This window comes from Leptidea sinapis, chromosome 32, assembly GCF_905404315.1.
Source record: "Leptidea sinapis chromosome 32, ilLepSina1.1, whole genome shotgun sequence".
Classification (NCBI taxonomy): domain Eukaryota; kingdom Metazoa; phylum Arthropoda; class Insecta; order Lepidoptera; family Pieridae; genus Leptidea; species Leptidea sinapis.
Window position 1 is genome coordinate 2,230,952 of NC_066296.1, and position 20,863 is coordinate 2,251,814.

The 20,863-nt window shown below is 36.7% G+C and overlaps 2 protein-coding genes across 4 annotated transcripts; both read left to right on the plus strand.

Moving 5' to 3' along the window:
* The first annotated feature begins 1,273 nt into the window (after positions 1-1,273).
* On the plus strand, positions 1,274-20,085 carry LOC126974555 (mitochondrial protein C2orf69 homolog). Of its 3 annotated transcripts, none has more exons than XM_050822088.1 (10): positions 1,274-1,461; positions 6,230-6,406; positions 7,259-7,386; positions 7,985-8,098; positions 10,465-10,576; positions 11,977-12,077; positions 12,689-12,844; positions 15,600-15,706; positions 16,518-16,630; positions 17,209-20,085. In XM_050822088.1, the coding sequence occupies exons 2-10, from the start codon at positions 6,281-6,283 to the stop codon at positions 17,338-17,340; spliced, it is 1,089 nt and encodes a 362-aa protein (XP_050678045.1). In that variant the 5' UTR covers positions 1,274-1,461; positions 6,230-6,280; the 3' UTR covers positions 17,341-20,085. The 3 variants fall into 3 exon arrangements, with proteins under 3 accessions (XP_050678045.1, XP_050678044.1, XP_050678046.1); XM_050822087.1 differs by having other exon boundaries at positions 6,247-6,406; XM_050822089.1 differs by having other exon boundaries at positions 6,247-6,406; positions 7,994-8,098.
* LOC126974556 (TWiK family of potassium channels protein 7) lies at positions 1,566-4,306 on the plus strand. Its single transcript, XM_050822090.1, has one exon. It carries the CDS (start codon positions 1,732-1,734, stop codon positions 2,797-2,799), a length of 1,068 nt encoding a protein of 355 aa, XP_050678047.1. The 5' UTR covers positions 1,566-1,731; the 3' UTR covers positions 2,800-4,306.
* Positions 20,086-20,863: the final 778 nt, after the last annotated feature.

A 20,863-nucleotide genomic window follows, 5' to 3' on the forward strand; every position in this document is an offset into this window, starting at 1 on the left:
GGTTGAGCTAATGAGAAGAAGTAGCAAGAAACTCATTGCCACTCTTTTACGTCAAGATTTACATTTTAGTTGTTTTACAAATAATTTCAATTACAATATATGCAAAGTGACGCAACAAAAATACTCAAAAGTCAAAAACTGAAAGGCTTACATGAGTAAGTCAAAAAAAGAAAAAAAAAGTAAATTAATACTTATAAACACAAGAGTTATTGAGTATAGTAGATGCACCAATCCACACATACCGTGAATAAATAGAGGCATTATGTGAGCATTTCATAAAATAAAATATATAATAACTTTAACTTTAAAGGAAATAATAATAATAAAAAAAACACATCAACCAGACCTCCCGGTAACAAGATCATCCAGCCCCCACGAGTAGCACCCGTTCACGAGCATGACGCATGGACCAGCCATCGCCTCCCTCGACCATATTTTAGGGAAGGGAACGACCCGCCCCACGTCACCACCATATAGATATCTCAATATAACTATGATAGTTCTTAAATAAATCCTAGAGCAAGTAGATGGCGCTTATCACCAAAATATGTGTTAAAGAGAGATTTTATATTTACAGATTTCTTTTATAATTTTAATAAAAATATTTGATTTTGTTTTATTTGTATTTATTAACTACAAAGCTAGAAAAGGATTTATAATAATATGGTTTCTCATTGATCTGTTCCATAATGTAATATCTTCTACATGTTATAATTTTGCCACTCATTGTGATTTTTTGTTATATTGACATAGTATACTTAAAAAAATATACAATAAGCGAGTAAATACGGAAGTAATAGATGACCAGCTTTAACACCGTATAATTTCTTGTTATTGTAGAGGGGATGTTGCAATACCAACTGGACTGTCCCTACATCAAATAACTTAAATTATTTAAATAATGGCACTAATAGGAAGTAGAAATAGAAATCATTAATGTTAGCTGTAATAGACTCATGTAAAGCGATTTGCTCTCAAAGCTGTGTTTGTGATTATAATATTGGCTCTAATATGAACTGTTTTATAAAACTGTACACTGAGTCATAGAATCGCGCAGATCATCACCATCACATCGAAGCACAAATAGTTTCTCGTTTTTTAAAGAGTGGAATAAATGTTGCTTTTAATGCAAGAAATGTATTTCCAATAATTCAATATTCTTTTATTGTATGTATTGGTTTTGGCTGATGGTCTCCTTGACACTGCTCTAGTTAAAAAGTTTACGAACGTCAAATTTCAAAAAGACTTATTGACAAACAATAGTAAAAAATAATTCATCAGTTTAGTTTTTAAATTACAAATTCTATAATCCAGATTTTTGTGAATTATTCCAACAACTGTATAGTGTGTGAACTGTGAATAATTACATCGATCTTTGTCATTTTTGTGATCCATAAGTGAATAAAAGAATAGAGAATTATAGACATAGTTGGCTACGGCGTTTTTACTTTTTAGTATACGGTAAGTACTATTGTAGTTATGTACGTAAATATGAATATAGGCAATACATTTTATTAAAAAAAATACAGGGTAGGTATGTTATTGTAATTAATTGCAAAATCAGTAATCATAATCTCTGTTTATCGTGTGGTCATTATAGTTATAGTGGATCAGTAATTTTAGGCAAGGTGCCAATAAAATTCCAGAAATAAACTTAATTTTAGGCGTACCATCAATCTGCGTAGACCGCATATTGCAAACTTATTGGTATTAAGATTTTATTAACGCGTAATGGATCGTCAAATCCATTCAAGTGGTCATGGTTCATTTCGGAGCAGAGGCTCCACGTCTTCGACTGGAAGTGATGCTCAGGAGAAAATAAAGGATTGCCTCCGAAAATTTATAGCTTTTATGTTTACTCAAGTGGGTGTGGGTGCCCTTGTTGTGTGCTATGCAATACTCGGAGCTGCAAGTTTTATGCATATTGAAAAAGATTGTCCTGATGAACAGCTTGAGAATGTTAAGCAATGGCGGAAAAGCTGTGTTGAACAACTGTGGAATATAACTAACAGATATAATATACTAAACCAGACAGCTTGGATGTATAATAGCAATGCTGTACTGAGAGTTTTCCAAAACAATATAACCTCGGCTGTACATCTAGGCTACAATGGCCGGAGTCCTGAAGACGTCTGGTCTTTTCCAGCTGCATTGATGTATTCACTATCTGTATTCACGATGATTGGATATGGCAATGTAATTCCAAAAACAATGTGGGGTAAAGTTGTAACTATTGCCTATGCCTGTTTTGGTATTCCCATTTATGTTTTGTACTTTTGTAATATGGGGAAAGTTCTTGCTCAAACATTTAAGTGGTTGTATATTACTGCACATGAATGCAGTCGCCACGAGGATGCTCTTATAGAAGATGGTGAAATACAGCCAATAAAAAGAAAAGTCACTGTACCTTCAACAGCTTGTCTTTGGGTTATTTCTTTTTATATTCTCACAGGGACTATCATGTTTGGTGCATGGGAAAAATGGAATTATTTAGATTCAACATATTTTTGTGTTATCAGTTTATGTAAAATTGGTTTTGGTGATTTTGTGCCTGGAGCAAATATAGCAGATTCAGCTGAAGGTTCTCACTTAAAGTTGGTCATCAATTTTATTTATGTCCTCCTGGGTATGGGGTTAGTCGCTATGTGCTATAATTTGATGTGTGAGGATGTGAGAGTCAAAGTGTGTGAATTAAGAGAAGAATTAAAGAACTGCTTAGACGATATCACTCTTAAGATAACAGTGTGCATGAACGACACTAAATATTACCATCAAAAGCAAACTAGAAATATTAAGTGACATTCATGATTTGATACTGGATCATGGTTTCACTTATGAGTTTTACTTTGTTTAGGTTTATAAAGATACCTATTACACATTATATTCCTCATAATTTTTTCTCTGATGCTGATGCAAGTGTGCAGAGGTGACCATATTCACTATTTCCTGTGACCTGCCAGTGATACTGTGAATTTGTTTGTCGAGTTGAGACTGAGACTCATAGTTTTATTAACTGTATCCCTTTAAACTTAAGGCATGATCGTGCTGCAAAGGAATTGGTGTCATTGCAAATCTGCCAGCTTACTGCGCAAACAAGACTCCCACTGGTCACATGTTGGTGTCATGTCTCAATTATCATTTACAATAATTATTGATGTCTTATAGTGACATCATGGACAAAATAAAGAAGAAGATAAATACCATTATAAATTTAATTTAAAGAAATTAGATATAAAATTAATATTGTTTTACCTAGCTATATATAATACACAAATTTTAGAGATAAACAAATCAATGTAGACACTTCCATTACATTACATTAAATGTCTTCCAGTTTAGAGCATTTGTTGCCCCATGTAGTATGACATCATAATCTATATATATAAAAATGAATTCCTGTTCATTAGTCTCGCAAAAATTCGAGAACGGTAGAACCGATTTGGCTAATTTTGGTCTTGAATTGTTTGTGGAACTGCAGAGAAGGTTTAAAACGAATTGAATAAATATAAAAATGCTCGGAATTAAATAAAAACAAACCTTTGATGTGTCCCCCGTCTTGACATTCAGAAATCAAATTGAATGAATAGTTTAAAATGCAATGGTGCAACCGATAGCAATTGAATATAAAAATTATTGTAGTACGATATATTTTATGTTCGATTTAACATTTGGTAGGTCTGAGAATCGGTCGTCATCTATTTTTTACACCCTAAAAAATTTAATTATTTATTTTTTTCTTATTACTTTATGTATGGCAATACAACATTTGCTGGGTCAGCTAGTAACCAATAAATAAGCAAGTATAAGTTGGAAATTGATATTTGTTACCATTTATTTATTTCAAATAATGATCATTGACATATTATCAGAAGAGCGATGTGTACGTAGGGGTTGGTAGTGTGTTCGCAGCTGATTTATGTACCCCGCAGGGAGATAGGAAGCTAAAAAGAGCACTGTCATGGTCTAAACACTCAAACCTGTTTTTTTTCAGTTAGAAATTGTCTTGACTCGGTGAGCCTAATTAAGGGTTAATGTTGGTTAAAAAAAAAACCTCTTGATTTATATTAAAATAATATATCTACTCTGTTAGTTTATGGTCTGACTTATATTTAATTAATAATAAAACTAGTATAATATGCCTTACTTTTGTTGCAAATATAAATATGTTAATTTTATTATTTGTAATCTCAATAGATGCTTGTACTTATGCATTATTATAGTTAATTGTAAATAATTATGCAATTATAATATTATATTATTACTTTTTAATTCGTCGATTTCTTTCCTGTATTGTTAAAGGTCACTTCGTTATAAGCTATATTAATTTTATAATGTGAAATCTTTAATAAATTTTTATTTAATATACTATTGTTTGTTCTATTGATTTTTTTATATATATTCTATCAATCTATGCTGAATCTGCATTTCAATATGCTAATCTTAATTTACCCAAATCTTGCATAGTACAGAATATATTGTGTTTTCTGTCATATTCATGCAAATCTAATATATAATATTCTCATGTCATGGTGTTAAACTTTGAACTCCTCCGAAACGGCTTGACCGATTCTCATGAAATTTTGAGTGCATATTGGGTAGGTCTGAGAATCGGATAACATCTATTTTTCGTCCCCCTAAATGTTAAGGGTGGTCCACACGAATTTTTTATTTTTTATTTTTTTAACATTTTTTTTCAAATTTGTTTGATTATGAGTCAGCATTAAAAAATACATACAACTTCAATTTCTCACCCATCTACGATCAACAGTTACTTTTGTATCGCGATTTTAATATCGGCAATACAACATTTGCGGGGTCAGCTAGTATCAATCTAAAAATTCAAATTCTTCCTTCCATAGATGGATGGAAAAGTTATATTAACAAAATGATCAATAGATCAGTGATTGCAATGGTAAAAACAGAAATGGATTGAATTTCAAAGATTTTCATTCTTCAGACCTGAGAATGAGCGCTTAAAAACTCAGCAGGCTTCTCCTTTTTATTTTATAAAATTTTGTTTCAATAAAATTTATTATTTAAATTTTTTTTGTCTTCATTTTTTTTTATGAAAAGACGAGACGAGCAAGGCGTTCAGCTGATGGTTATTGATACGCCCTGCCCATTTCAATGCAGTGCCGCACAGGATTCTTGAAAAACCCCAAAAATTCTGAACGGCACTACAACTGCGCTCGTCATCTTGAGGCATAAGATGTTAAGTCTCATTTGCCCAGTAATTTCACTAGCTACGGCGCCCTTCAGACCGAAACACAGTAATGCTTACACATTACTGCTTCACGGCAGAAATAGACGCCGTTGTGGTACCCATAATCTAGCCGGCATCCTGTGCAGAGGAGCCTCCCACTGGTAAAATTATTATCAACTACGCAAAAAAAGGAAGGTATAGAGGTCTATTTGACACAGTCTTAAAATACTTGGCTTCTTACAGTTGTATCAACACTCTTATCCTTGATACCTGCTCCTTAACCTGGCCCATTTGAGTAATTTATCTGGTCACGGAATGTCCCATGGACAATTTGTTGTTGTTTTAAAGTCATAACCCTCACTCTGGGGTTAATTACGCAAATTAAATTTGGAACCAAAATTTATGAACGATGCCTGACTCGAACCCGCGATCTCTCAGGTTCGTTCGTAAATCTTGGTATGTCTTGTTCAACTCTCATGATGTGGCTCCATTTACAGGATCTACTTTACAGCTGATTACCTGCTCAACCCCTATATTTGCATATTAGGAAATTGACTTAAGATGTCGCTCTTTCACATCTAAGCAACAAATTTGTTATTTTTTAAATCATAACTTCTGGGATTCACCAAAATCATCACTTCAGCCGGAAGACGTCCACTGCTGGACATGCCTCCCCCAAAGATTGCCATGACGATCGGTCCTGCGCTGCTCTTATCCAACCTATTCCGGCGATATTGACCTGATCGTCGGTCCATCTTATGGCGGGCCTACCAACTCTACGTCTTCGGGTACATAGTCGCCATTCGAAGACTTTACTGCCCCAACGGCCATCTGTCCGTCGAACTATGTGCTCTGCCACTGCTACTTCAGTTTCGCAATCATCTGGGATATGTTGGTAACTTTGGTCCTCCTATGGATCTCCTTATTTCTAATTCGATCTGGGATTAATTACAAAAATTTAATTTGTGTAATGAATCCTCATGTTTAATTGAGGGTTTTACAATTAATGTGGAGTATGATTACTAGAATGACAACACCATCAGGTATGCTTCAAGATCAAGAGTAGCGAGCGGCAGCATGTTGCCGATCCGTGTGCGGCGCGTGGTTGGCCACGAGAGACGTGACAATGACGTATTGTTCCACCCGGCGCGGCAGAAGCCCGCCTCGCCCGAGACGCTGGTGTTCTTCGGCGGTGACGTACAGGTGAGCCTGGGTTTGAGTTCCCAACTCGTGCAATACAGTACTGGAGGATATAGGATATGAGGATACTGTTCTGCGGCAGAAGTAAGATAGCAGTACTGCTCCGTGCGAAAACTGCACATGCAATTAGTTCTACAATTATGCTATTACTAGGTCGAGACATAAGTTTTGAAGCAGTACCTACTGCCCCGGATGACTGCATATTATACAGTTCGACGAACACTGTACATACCATAGTATAAACAGTTGTTCTTCTGCCTAGCAAAAAAAGGTGGGGAGACAGTACTGCCTCGGACAATCACTGCATGTACAGTTAGGTAGTTCCACTGCCGTCCAGAAATATGTGTGGTGGCAGTAGTGCTTCAGCGAACACTGAACCATTGGTGTAGACGCTTATATGAGGTGCTGGGCCACATAATTCTATATATTTGTATAAGCTTTCCACGAAGCGGCAGTGCTGCCCCACGAACAATGAATAGAAACAGTTTAAATTAAAACGTAGCTGTGGTAATTAACGATAAACACGACTCTCAAATATCGGAGATGAAAGGCGCTGATTACACTTTAAGGCTAGGCTAGGCTATTTTTAGAGTGTGTGCATTACTTCATTGCCTTAAATTGAAATGGACTCGTTCGGTGGCATGTAATATGTTATGCATATGTTATTTTTAATAGGCGATCCCTCTCTCTACCCACGTCGCTACCCACCAACCATGAAGTGAGCTATTTTCTCCTCCGTTGGGGGCTGCACAAATGAAAGTAGAAAATCAAATTTGTTAGCAGTGAAATTCTATTCGATACAACTATACAGTTGTAGCTATGCTCTCAATCTCTCTCAAAGTCCCGCTTGTACAGGATTACGAGGAGGTGATGCAGACCCATCGTGACAACAGGAACTACTTGAAGTGGAGTCTGGAGAACACCGCACGAATGTTGAGCGACAGTTTTCCGACGAAACACATCGTCGTAGTGCGGCCATCTCGGTGAGCATGTTATATAATACACGTATCCCACTTTACGCTAAGATCAGCTTTTGCCTACAACTTCATCTCTGTGGACATCAAAAAAATTTATATTTTAAGGAAGAGGTAGACGAATCTGATGTTAAGTGATCACCGCTGCCAAAATTTTCCCGTAACACCAGAGGAATCACAGGAGATTTGCCGGCATTTTAGGAAGGTGTACGAAGGAAACTCGTTTCATATTATTGTGCGTAGTTATTATGTCACTGTCTCTACACTTTCTCTGAATGCTTATACGTCCAGATGGTTTGGATAGTATCTAAGTTTGTGTCGTGGCGTGCGAAGTAAGGAATTCGGCGGCACAAATCAGGCCAAATATCTCTCCGGAACACTCCTCCTGATAAATGTGGTAGAAGTAACGCAATGGAGCGACGTTTTTACGGCGCATCCATTATTCACTTACCACCAGGTAGCCTAACCCGTTTCATCCTCTCTAAACCTCTGAGGCCTTGTCTTCATACAAAGAACAACTTACATTTGCTAGCTTTCTTTTGCCGATGTTCGTTATACATAGAACTGAAGTATACAGTAGCATCACTTGAGTTGAGAGCCGAGTCAGTTGTTCCAGGATAGAGTACAAGAGCTTCAGCTGCTACGACAACTTCGTGCCCAGCAACAACGCGGGTGTGCCCGACCACACTCCGACGCACAGCGCACTGCACCACTTGGAGAAGTGAGTCAATAGGGTTGAGATTGCACACATGTATCTTTAAGCTTCGGTAATACAGAGCGAATCATTGCTGCGAAAAGCTGTGAGCAACTCGCGTGAATAGCAAATCATAGCTGGAGAGCACTTTTTTAGAAAGTTAAATTGAACATGTAGGGCAAAGTTGCCGTCATTGAACGAGACGCTTTGATTGGAAAATGACAGTATCTAGACGCGCAAGAAGTACAAAAAACATTGCCCCGTCAGATCCCTCGCATACTTAGTAACCGTCAGCGCTCGAGCAGTTGAAGTTGAGAGTATTTATGTGTGTTTTGGCGAACTCAAAAATTGTTTTGTTGCGTTAAAAAAAATGCCAGTAAGTATTTTATTTATATATTTATCGCTATTTTTTCGGTAGTGGCCAACATTTTATTCATTTGCGGTTGTTTTGAATATTAATTTGGTTTTTATTTCACTTGTTTTATTAGATTGGAAACAGTGTTGGGTTTGTTACCTTGTTATATGACGTATAATGGACTCAGTACGTCCAAGAACATTAAATAAAATGTTTAAAAGTACCATGATTACATATTAGTTTCTTCCCGCGACTTTTAAATTCATATGGGAACTCTTTAAAATTTCGGAATATTGACAAGAGTGTTTCACTCCGTGACTTTTACCCGCGCTTTAGGTGCGAAAACATACCTCGGACGAGCGGAATCCTCGGGGTAGACGTTAGTCGATTGTCATTCGCTCACTGATACAACTCGTGTTGCTTTAATTGCAGTCATAGGTACATGATACATGGCGAAAAATATAAAAAAAGATAAACATACATAAATAATACACGTCCTAACTTTAAATAAAATACTTTTTAAAGGATTAAAACGCGTGCAAATTGTAACTGTATTTTTTTACATATTTTTATTGCCCAAAAGTTACAGTTTATAATTTATTAACTAACCCGACGTTTCATGACTCATTTTTTTTCACACTGTCTCCCTGAAAACGTGCTCCTTCCTTTGAAAGTATTTTATTTAAATATGTTAACTCGCTTTAATCGAAGGAAATACTAAATAGTTATATCTAAGTAACTGACTAGGCAAAGTAAGTAGTTAAGTTTTTTTTTGTCATCGTGCGAATTGTACGGTAGCTTGGCCTTTTGTCAGATTGGTCCACGCCCTCACAACATCAAGTACCTAAACCGATAACCTTATCATCTCGTGTCTTTTTGCAAGCCTCAGCCCTATCACCCAATAAGTAAGTGCGAATAGATTGTATTGTGCGTAATAGTTATTTATGCAACTGTTGTGTAATAAGGGGTATTAAAACACGAATGTGGGTGCTGATATCATCTATTACTGATTATATACAAATAAACTAAGTATTAATGAAATAATTATTTATTTTAGTTGTAATTTACATTTTGTACAATGCAATTAATAAAATACACTTGAATATTATGTTCTTGTGCAGCGTTTAAAATATCCGGCAGTGTGCTGTCAAAACAATCGCTGATCCTTTCAAGAAAAATGGCGGGGATTCGAATAACCTACTTTTTTTTACAGTGCTCGACGTAGTGGTAGTGTGTAACGCGCGTAAACGAAAACGTTCTTTTTTTGAAATTCATACAGATACAATAAGAATGGCTGTCTGTTGAAAGCCTTTGCGCATGAAGGTATCGAAAAAATAAACAAAGGAGTGTTGTTATTAAATTCAGTACAACATCACAACACTCGTTTGGATGATGTAATGGATATTACGACATTGGGTGTTATAATGTTGGCAATAAGCTAACTGTTTCAGTATCTTTAATAGAGGATTTAAAGCATGGGTGTAGACAAACTTATTTATCAATGTCAGGAGTCCACCGGTGCGACAACTGAGTGCGACTTAAAATGAATCTTATTAGCGTGACGCTAAAGTAGATGCTTATTTAAACGGTGTAAACACACTACAGTGTATGTATAATTGCCTGATTGTCTTAATTTTTCTTTCTGTCTAGATTTAATCAGTTGAAATTAAGTAGGGATAATGAAACAATAGCTTTACTAGTTTATTATAAGCAGCAGCTGATGTTAAAGTTTTACCAGTGGGAGGCTAGATTATGGGTACCACAACGACGCCTATTTCTGCCGTGAAGCAGTAATGTAAGCATTATTGGGTTTCAGTCTGAAGGGCACCGTAGCTAGTGAAATTACTGGGCAAATGAGACTTAACATCTTGTGCCTCAAGGTGACTAGCGCAATTGTAGTGCCGCTCAGAATTTTTGTGTTTTTCAAGTATCCTGAACAACACTGCATTGTAATGGGCATGGCAATAACCATCAACTGAACATCCTGCTCGTCTCGTCCCTTATTTTCATTAAAAAAAGCGGTGTTATAACATTTCAGATTGCTCCAAGAGGTCAGCAGCCGCGTTAAGGAGCTGCCGGTCCGCGAGCTATGCGAGGCTGTGGTGAGTGCCCTCATCACCGATGATGATGACATCGAGATCACGCCGTATGTAAGTCACATCTAGTGTTACCAACTATTTCTGACCTTATTTAAGAGAGAGCAGTTAAAATGTACAGATAAATTAATAACCGACTTTTCGTGTGCACTTGACACGAAAAGTTCCGTACCATAAACTATATAAAAAAATGTTTGACGTATGAAACTGAAGTACTTCATACAAGTAACGAATATTATGGAATGCATTCAAATTTTAACGGCGATAAACGTCAGTGAATTTAAATAATTATGTAGGTTACTAAATACTGTCAAATTTTGTATATTAGTTTCATATCACATGACAAAAATATATAAAAAAAAATTCCCACTTCGATGAAAAGCTGTCTTTTAGTCCCTGGTACGAAGGAAAAACGTGGCCTTTTCTCTCCCGGCAAGACGGCTTTTGTCCCTCGTACCAGGGATTAAAAGCGACCTTATCATCCAGGTGGGAAAAATAATCGTATACGCAGCACGTTAGATAAATAGGTAGGACATTGTTACCCTCGGCTTCGACTAGGGTGTCAATAATCCGCGTGTGAGATTGATGTACTTTTCTCCATAGGTGGGTAATATACTATTTTTATATAGAACGTCATAAACTGCTTAACTATTTTATACTGTGGCGTAATGCTATGTAGCTACCTGTGGCGATGCTGGAGACAATCGGCTCCCGGAGTGAGGTACCCTTGACCGGCTCCCCATAACTCGCCGCCGGAATATCATCGCTCGCTCTTGAACACCTCGTCTTAGAGCCGAATCAAGCACATATTTTACCATAGGCGTTCGTAGTAGATAGAATCTTTACTAATATTATAAATGTGAAAGTAAGTTTGTATGTTTCGCTTTTACGCTGGAGCTACTGAACCGATTTTGATGATTTTTTTTTACAGCGATAGACTACAGCTTAGAAAAGGACATAAAATCGATGGTTCCCGCGGGATTTGTGAAGTACCTACTGAAAATCACGTTGATGAGCTATAACTATACCAATAGTAGGTTTAGTTTGCCATAGCAATCTTCTGGAAATAAGATTCATATAATATGTTGGGAACGGGAGCGAAAACAGGAACCAAAACTGGAATAGGACATTTGATAATGTTCAAACTGGCTGATTATTTTTTTAAACCCTTTAACCAGTGGGAGGCTCATTTGCACCGGATGCCGGCTAAATGGGTACCACAACCGCGCCTATGGCAAATGAGACTTGACAACTTATGTCCCAAGGTGACGAGCGCAGTTTCAATAATCCTGTGCGGAACTGCATTGTAATGGGCAGGGCGTATCAAATATCAACCGCTGAACGTCCTGCTCGTCTCGTCCCTTATTTTCGTAAAAAAATGAAGATCTACGGGGACGTAGTCACGGGCATCGGCTAGTAAGATATAATATAGATTTTTTGTATTTATATTGCAGCATTCAAACGAAGCCGTGGGGTGTAGTAAGTCAAACGGATCCAGTAAAGCAGTCGACACGGCGCCGACGGGGGCGCAGTCGGTCGCTGCACAACACAAGCAGTGAGTAGGTTTAGTTCCAATGGATGTTGTGTACTCTGCTTCAATTGTACATTATTTTTAGGTGCTCGTGTACTTTCCATTATTAATTCTATGACTTGCGGATTTGATTATGGTCAGGTCTGTCTCACTCCCGTGTAGGTATCGAAATCGTAAGTACGTGCGGCGGCCTCTACACAGTAGGCCAGCCAGTAGGGACTCACGATCGAGCAGTGACGCTCGCGCGAATTTTGTTGTCACAAATTTTTGTTGTGATAATAGTATGACATAGTGTTTTAATACATAATTATCAACAGTTTCATACAAGACTTTATCAACACCCATGCTTTAAATCCTCTATTAAAGATTCTAAAACAATTAGCTTGCTGCTAACATTAAAAAGCCAGTCCTAGTTACATTACATCATCCATCATCCAAATCATCATCCAAATGAGTGTTGTAATGTTGTACTGAATTTTATTACAACACTCGTTTGGATGGTGGTTTTTAGGACATTGGGTGTTTTAATATTGGCTATAAGCTGTTTTGGAATCTTTAATAGAGGATTTAAAGCATGGGTGTAGAGAAATTGCCTTTACGAATATGAGATTGAATGTTTCCGCCTATCCTTTCAGGGATTTACATCCGCTGTGGTGGCGCGAGAGTCTGGCGCTCGACGACAGCCAGCTGTGCCTGGTGGGGTTCAGTAAGGGCTGCGTGGTCCTCAACCAGCTCATCTACGAGTTCCACTACACCAAGACCCTGACGCCGTGGGACGCGCACGTGTGCAGGTACCATCAACACCAAACATGTGTCTATGCTGTTACTTCCCACATAAGTATTAAATCTGTATGCTGAAAACATACTTGATTATTTACTCAATGATATTTTGTTATTTTTGTTTAATCTGTGGTTAGAGCTGTCGCCTTGTCTTTGCAAATTATAAAGCGGTTGTTATTCTGATATCTTGTTCTAAATTAATAATTAGTATTAATTATATAAATAAGGGACGAGACGAGCAGGACATTCAGCTAATGGTAATTGATGCGCCCTGCCCATTACAATGCAATGCCGCTCAGGATTCTTGAAAGACCCGAAAATTCTGAGCGGCGCTGTAACTGCGCTCGTCACCTGGACACATAAGATGTTAAGTCTCATTTGACAATACTAATTTCACTAGCTACGCACCGAAACACAGTAATGATTACACATTACTGCTTGTCGGCAGAAATAGGCGCCGTTGTGGTATTCATAATCTAGCCGGCATCCTGTGCAAAGGAGCCTCCCACTGTAATATGTATATAATAATAAATGTGATATAACATTCGTGCACTGCAAAAACCTCTTTGTTTTACTTAAAATGAGCACGTCTGATTGCGGCTAAATCATCATCAAATGTCGATAAGTGTCTTTCTGTCACGTATAATCAGAATGTTTTATGAACATTCGACTACAGGTCGATTCGACATCTGTACTTTCAAAAAAGTATGTTTGAATGTCCGGTTGCGCTCCTCTGCTGTTGCAAGATTTCGAATGTGCTATATACTAATTAAAGGTAACTTAGGCGTTGAAAAGTGCAAGAAAAGCATGGAAACAAATAAACGTGTCGCTATATTTGGATTTAGTAATGTACGCTCCTTCAAATATGATAGAAATAACACTTAGGACACAAAAAAATCGCTTGCTTTGGCTAATCATAATAATATTTTTTTATCACTTTATCCTAAGGACCTAAGCGAATAGGCGCTCTCTAATCCGGTGTAAATCAGCACGATTTTGGCGCTCACGCAGCGTTCTGTCAATGCGTATTTTACGTGTAGCAAAAGATTGCTTATAATTAGGATGATTTGAGTGAATGTATCTGAAAGCATGTAAAAGAAACCATCTTATAATATTTATGCAACTATTGCGTAATAAGGGGTATTAAAACACGAATGTGGGTTTATCACCCACGGGTATGGGTGTAATATAATGTAGTATAATAGTATCACATGAGTGTTTTAATACCTTCTTATCATCCAAATGTTTTGAGTTTTCTTTAGTGTTAGCTCCGCCAATATTTGTCTTTTAAACAATCCGACACGTGATTCGCCTCTACACGAAGCATCCTCAGGACATGTTGACTCGCCAAAATCTGGCACGAGACTCAAAGTTAGTCAAATATTGGCGGAATTAACACTAAAGAAAACTCAAAACATTTGGATAATTATGGATTTCCGCAAAGTAACGCCTACTTCAATTAATTTACCTTATTATCAACAGTTGCATACAAGACTTTTTCTACACCTATAATATGAATATCCTCTATAAATGATTGTGAAACAGTTAGCTTACTGCTAACATTAAAAAAGCCAGTCCTAATAACCATTGCATTATCCAAACGAGTGTTGTAATGTTGTACTGAATTTAATTACAACATTCGTTTGGATGATGTAATGGTTCTTAGGACATTGGGTGTTTTAATGTTGGCAATAAACTAACTGTTTTAGAATCTTTAATAGAGGATTTACAGCATGGGTAGATATAGATAAACAAAATTAGGGTCAGAACTTTGTGAGGGCGTAGGGTGCCGTACGGCACACTCGGTTTTGGTGTATCTGAAAAATCTAGTGACCCGGGGCACTGGCGATTTGGGAAGAATATTGTTATAGGTCAGTTTCATCTATCAAAATTAAATATGTTTTTGTTTGTTTTTGCAACACACCAACGATACGGACTGAAAGGACATATTGATTATCAATAAAGAGTGCATGTGCAATTGATTACATTTGACGTTTCTTTATTTATGACGTCACGATGATGGCGGCTCTCGTTTTGGCGCAATATTTATCGTTTAAATTTAAAACAATTTTTCTTAGCATAAAGTGGAATTACTTTGAAAATACCAGTTAGCTATTGAATCTTACGATAATTTTCGAATATATTTAAAAAAAACCGAAGAATAGACTATTGCGATTAATAAGTCTAGAAATTAGCGTATTATATATTTTGTATATTAATTTGTAGTAAAGGAGCGTAAATAATCTATGAGTGTTATATTATAAAATATATAAGACATCTCATTGAATGAACACTTATTGTTAGCTTAGTCAATTGAGCTTTTTCGTTTGACTTAGTAAGAAAACAAATAAAAACGTAGAATTTGTGTTTTGAACCGAATCTTTATAATTGTGTATAATATTATATTTTATTTTGTTAACCCATACTTGAGAACCCTAATCTTGCCATTTTAAAATGTAATTACTTGCTAGTCTAGATCATAAATCTCATGATTTGCTCATTTTAATTATTTTCTCTTTTTTATTAATTACTATCATCAGTTAAGGATTCGCTTTTTAATTATATATTATTATTATAAGTTATGTAAGTGTACGCACCGGAAGACGTAGTGTTGGTAGGTCCCCCACAAGATGGACCGACGATCTAGTCAAGATCGCTGGAGTACGTTTGATGAGGGCAGCGCAGGACTGATCGTCGTGGCGATCTTTGGGGAGGCCTTTGTCCAGCAGTGGACGTCTTCCGGCTGATGATGATGTATATGTGCAGGTTCATAGACAGGATAGAGTCAATGTACTGGTTGGACGGCGGACACGCGGGCGGGAAGAACACCTGGATCACGTCCCGGAGTCTACTGGAGACGCTCACCAGGCTGGGTGAGGCACTATTATATTTGTAATCGTTGTATTGTATCAGGCCAGGTACTCTGTAGTAACGAGAAAGACTAAACCCTCACTTCTGGGATTAATTATTATACAAATTAAAGTAACGCAAATTTTTTAACGTTGCGGGACTCAAACCAGCGACATGAGACTCGGACTTGAGAGTTTAAAAAATTAAACGACCCATGCGTACTCGAATGGTTGGCTCAGTGTGAAAGACGACTCGAACCATTGCGAGTTCAAATTCCGCATCGTTCGTAAATTTTGGTTACTTATTTAACTTTACTGCAATATTTAATGATCATTTTGTTTAATGCCTTATTTTTTTAAGGAAAGGGAGGACAAACGAGTCACCCACATTCTCTTGTAACACCAGAGAAATCACAGGAGTCTTGCCGGCCATTAAGGAAGTTACCCATATCGTTTGGATGAACGTGGAAGAAAGTTCTTTGAAAACCGCACTGTAGAGAAACGCCACACTTCAATATGGTGGGGTTATACTAATTTGTGGCGTGTCGTGCGAAGTTGGAATTCGGCGGCAGGAATCAGGTGAAATAGCTCTTCGGAACACTCCCCGTTATAAATGCGATGCACAATGAAGCGACCTCCCTATGCAACGCCAATTGATCTAGGCACTGGGTCCCCGACAATTCGAGCTGCACGCGGTCAAATGGATCGAGCTGATACTGGAGTGCGCCGAACTAGAGCTGATACCAATACTCCATGTGTGGCTGGACCTGCGCTTTGTAGAGCGCTAGTATGTGGGCCGGCTTGAAGTATTAAGCTTTACTTACTTGTGTTTCAGACTTGCGCGTGTTCGTCCACGTGAGCGGGTACCAGGTACGTGACGAGGCGAGGCCCTGGATCGCCCGCGAGGAGAAGTGTTTCTCAACGTTGCTCAGGAAACTTGGCGCCAACGTTAGTGCTCATACATTTTATTTTATTAAAAAAAAGGCACAAACAACGGCGTCTATCTCTGCCATGAAATAGTAATGTGTAAGCATTGCTGTTTCGGTCCAAAGGGGGCCTTAGCTAGTGAAATTACTGGGCAAATGAGTCTTGACATCTTATGTCTCAAGGTGACGAGTGCAATAGTAGTGCCGATCAGAATTTTTGGGTGTTTCAATATCTTGAGCGGCCCTGCATTGGAATGGACAGGGCGTATTAATAAGGCATTTTTTTTCTAAATTGATTCCTCTATAATCATTTTTGATGTAATTTCTATCACTACTATAGCTTCTGAAACACATGGCGCTCTGAGAATCAGCGGCGTAAGAAACTCTCCCAGCATTCTTTTTTTGCGCTCTTTTTAATGATTTATACAATATTGTACTATCATTGTTATTGCTATAAAATAATCATAATCTAGTCCCAGGCTGAATTTGACATGAGGTATCGCTCTTTACAAATGTTATTTTTAAAGTTATCCTCTTTTGCATCAGAGGTTAAAAACTGAGAATTTAAAGAATAACCCACCAACACATCTCTTTGTCCAGATCCAGAGGTTTATGCATGACGAAGGAGGGACTCATTCTCTGACCTCTCACTTCGATGTGCTCGCCAACTTCAAGAAGGTTCAGGAGTCCAGACCTGCCGACCCCCAAGACTCCTCCGAAGATGAGGCTTAGCAGTGCTTGGATTTGAGGATGTGTGTTCATTAATCACAGACAAATGTCCTGAGCTGGTGATGTGGACTTCAGTGATCAATGTTCATATATAATCTGTCTTGCAGGCAGATGAGACATTCCTTGTATGGCATTTAAGGTGACGGACGCAGTGAGGTGTGAGAATCGTTTCACGTAACGCTCTAAGTCTCCGATGTAAACGCGGCTTATCAGATGAACTTTCTGCTTATTTTGTCACTTGCTCTCATAAAATAAGTTTTAAATCCATTTCTTTGTATAATAGTTATTTATGCAACTGTTGTGTAATAAAGGGTATTAAAACACGAATGATGTGGGTGATAATAGTATCACATGAGTGCACCAACAGTTGCATACAAGACTTCATTTACACCCATAAAATGAATCCTCTATAAAAGATTCTGAAACAGTTAGCTCACTTCTATCATTAAAACAGCCAGTCCTAGTAACCATAATATCATCCAAAGGAGTGTTATTATGAAAACGAATGATGTAATGTTGTACTGAATTTCATTACAACACTCGTTTGGATGATGTTATTATATATACTCATTAAAACACCCATGGTTATAAGAACCATGGGTGTTTTAATGTTGGCAATAAGCTGTTTTAGAATCTTTAATTTAGAGGATTTAAAGCATGCGTGTAATTAAATGTATTTTTTAGAAGATGTGGTAGTACTTAGTAATACTTGAATTATTTTCTAATTTGTAACCTCCGTGCGTTCTTTGTTATGACTTCACTAACACGGTGGTGTTGACAGAGGGCTAATCCCTTTTACAACGCGCGGGGATTACGAGTACTTTTATTGTTTTAAATATTTGTTTTAGCGTCTCTTGTGTATATAACATATTAGTATTTCATTCCTGTCGTCTTCCAAATGTACGTAATTTGCTTTTATAGATGAATAAAAATTTAATAAGATCATCTGTGAGAAGTATGTGTTACTTTATTTTTGATGTAGTTGTTGTGAAATAAATAAGTAGTGCTAGAATAATTTAAATAATATTTTCAATTATTTTTCATGTTATTTAACTTATGGGGTCTGATAAAATTTGAACAAATAATTCATCAGACTCAATTGCGATTAATGGAATATATATTAACTTTTCTTTGTCGAAACGAACACAAAACAGAAAACGAAGTAAAAAATAATAAGTCGATCAAGTATGACTAGACACTGTATAGAGACAGGCAGTACTTTTATAAGATCGCCTTATATGGAATTAAATTATATGTTGTTTAAGCGGCAAAAAAATTACTGTTTAAATATTGGGGTTTTGAGTCTTAGGCCTCCGTTTATTGTATCCCTTTGTACCCAAACCCTTGGGACCCTAAATTGTAGGTATATTCGATAAGTTATAACGGTCTGCAAAGTTTAACTGAAATTTATATAAGTAATATTACTGATAAAAATAGGTACAAACATTTATACGATTAATATAGATGTTTGTTTCCGAGTCATGAATGTCTATATGTATGTTTAAAAGTAAGTAACTTTTAGGTAAGTATATTGTATAATATATATTGTTGTCTTGTACCCATAGTACGGGCTATGCCTAGTTTGGGGCAAGATAATTTGTGTCAAAGTGTGTCAATATGATTATTATTAAATAGAATGCAACATGGTGGTTTCATAATATAAACTAGATGCCTGACTTCCTTCAAGATGTCTTACTCTTTTTAACAGGCTTGTTGTAATTTAACATTGGCTACGATGATTACCTAGTTATAAACTAATGCAATTCACGTAGGAATGTAATTTTAATATCAATAAAATACATCCCATGTGACCTAGTGACAATATAGCATTCAAGTTCATGTGTCATTTGAAAAGCGACGCCATCTAGCGGTCAGTTAAATCACAGGAAAAACAGACTGATATATAAAATTTCACAACTTTCTGAAATTTTTCGAAACAGCGACGAATTTGTATAATATGTGTTATATTGGCTCATGAAGTGTCTGTTATAATTATATTAATTTTTAGTACTTTATGTATTATATAAAGTAATTTAATGCTTATGCTATTTAGCGGAATGCTGTACGATTTATTTTCTTATTTGTAGCGAATTATTTAGTTTATTATTACTGTTGCAGTTGTTCGGAATGTGTGCAATTCAGGACAAAGATCACCTAAAAGACTAACCAAACAGGTTTATGGGAATATGCACATTTGTTTTAATTTTACGCGCAAAATTTGTAAAAATCTAGGATAATGCGTCTATAATAATAATATTAATTTTAAGTTCTGGGAAATTCAAAGCTCAAAATCGCGACGCCATTGGACATATCATGGTGTCATTTTTAACCAATCACATTGTTTGTTTATTTTTTAATTCGGGTCCGCAGTTGTTGGATATTTAATAAAATTAAATAGGTATTAAGAAATATTACATAAGTTTCTTGGCTGAGGATATAATTATCATTTATATTTAATAAAATTGATGCGTATTCCCTATTCTTTTAGTGCTTCTAGACTTCCGAAGAAATTTGTGCAATGTTATATTATTTATTTTCATTTGCCTAAAAGTAAAACTAAATTCTTGCACTATTGTTATCACATAATATAGTTTTATGTATTGATTGTATATAAATTGTGTATTATTTCGTGTAGAATATAGTTATAGCTAAGATTTAATTCTAAAGTGAACACTAAGTTGTCTTGATCTCATCATCGACGAAGCTATTATTTAAGAGATACCTAAATATACATTATTTTTACTCAAATTTTGTTTAATTTCTGATTTAAGCGGGCCGACCTCACTTCATTCACTAAATATTAAAGGCCGTCCCTTAAAACCACTGATTGCGGTCAATTTTGTTTCGTTATTCTAACATTATCAAAACTGTGCACGTTATGGATAGCATGACTTGCATGTGGCTAGAAGAGATTTACAAAAAACTTCACAATTAATGGTAATCCTTCGATATTCAATGCCTTTTTCTTCAAAATCGCCGTCAGAGTGAAGTTTGACAAATTTGAGACTTTTTGGTTCAAGAAGAGGAGGAGGTTTTTGTTCAAGGGAGAGAGCGATTGACACCGATTGAACAGTATTTCTTACTCTCGGGCTTCCCTACTAGCCTTGTATCGTGCAGGTTTATTTTTTTAAATCCAAGATGGCCGCCGTGCAAAATTATGACTACAACAATATGAATATCGAATCCGAGGCTCTCGAGGGTGCAGAGAACGAATTAGGGATCATTTTTGAAAGCCAAGGTCGCCGCCGCGCAAAATTATGATTTAACAATATGGTTAACTTTTCTGAGGTTCTCGAGGATGCAGGAAAAGAATTTGGGACCTTTTTTGAAATCCAAAATGGCCGCCGCGCAAATTTATGATTCCAACAATATGGATATCGAATGCGAGGTTCTCAAGGGTGCAGAGAACGAATTTGAGATCATTTTTTAAATCCAGTGTCTATATGTGGCAATAAAGTGGCCGCGAAAACGTAGAACATCTTCCCCACTAGCTTAATATCGTGCAGGGTCAGCGCGCGGATGCGAA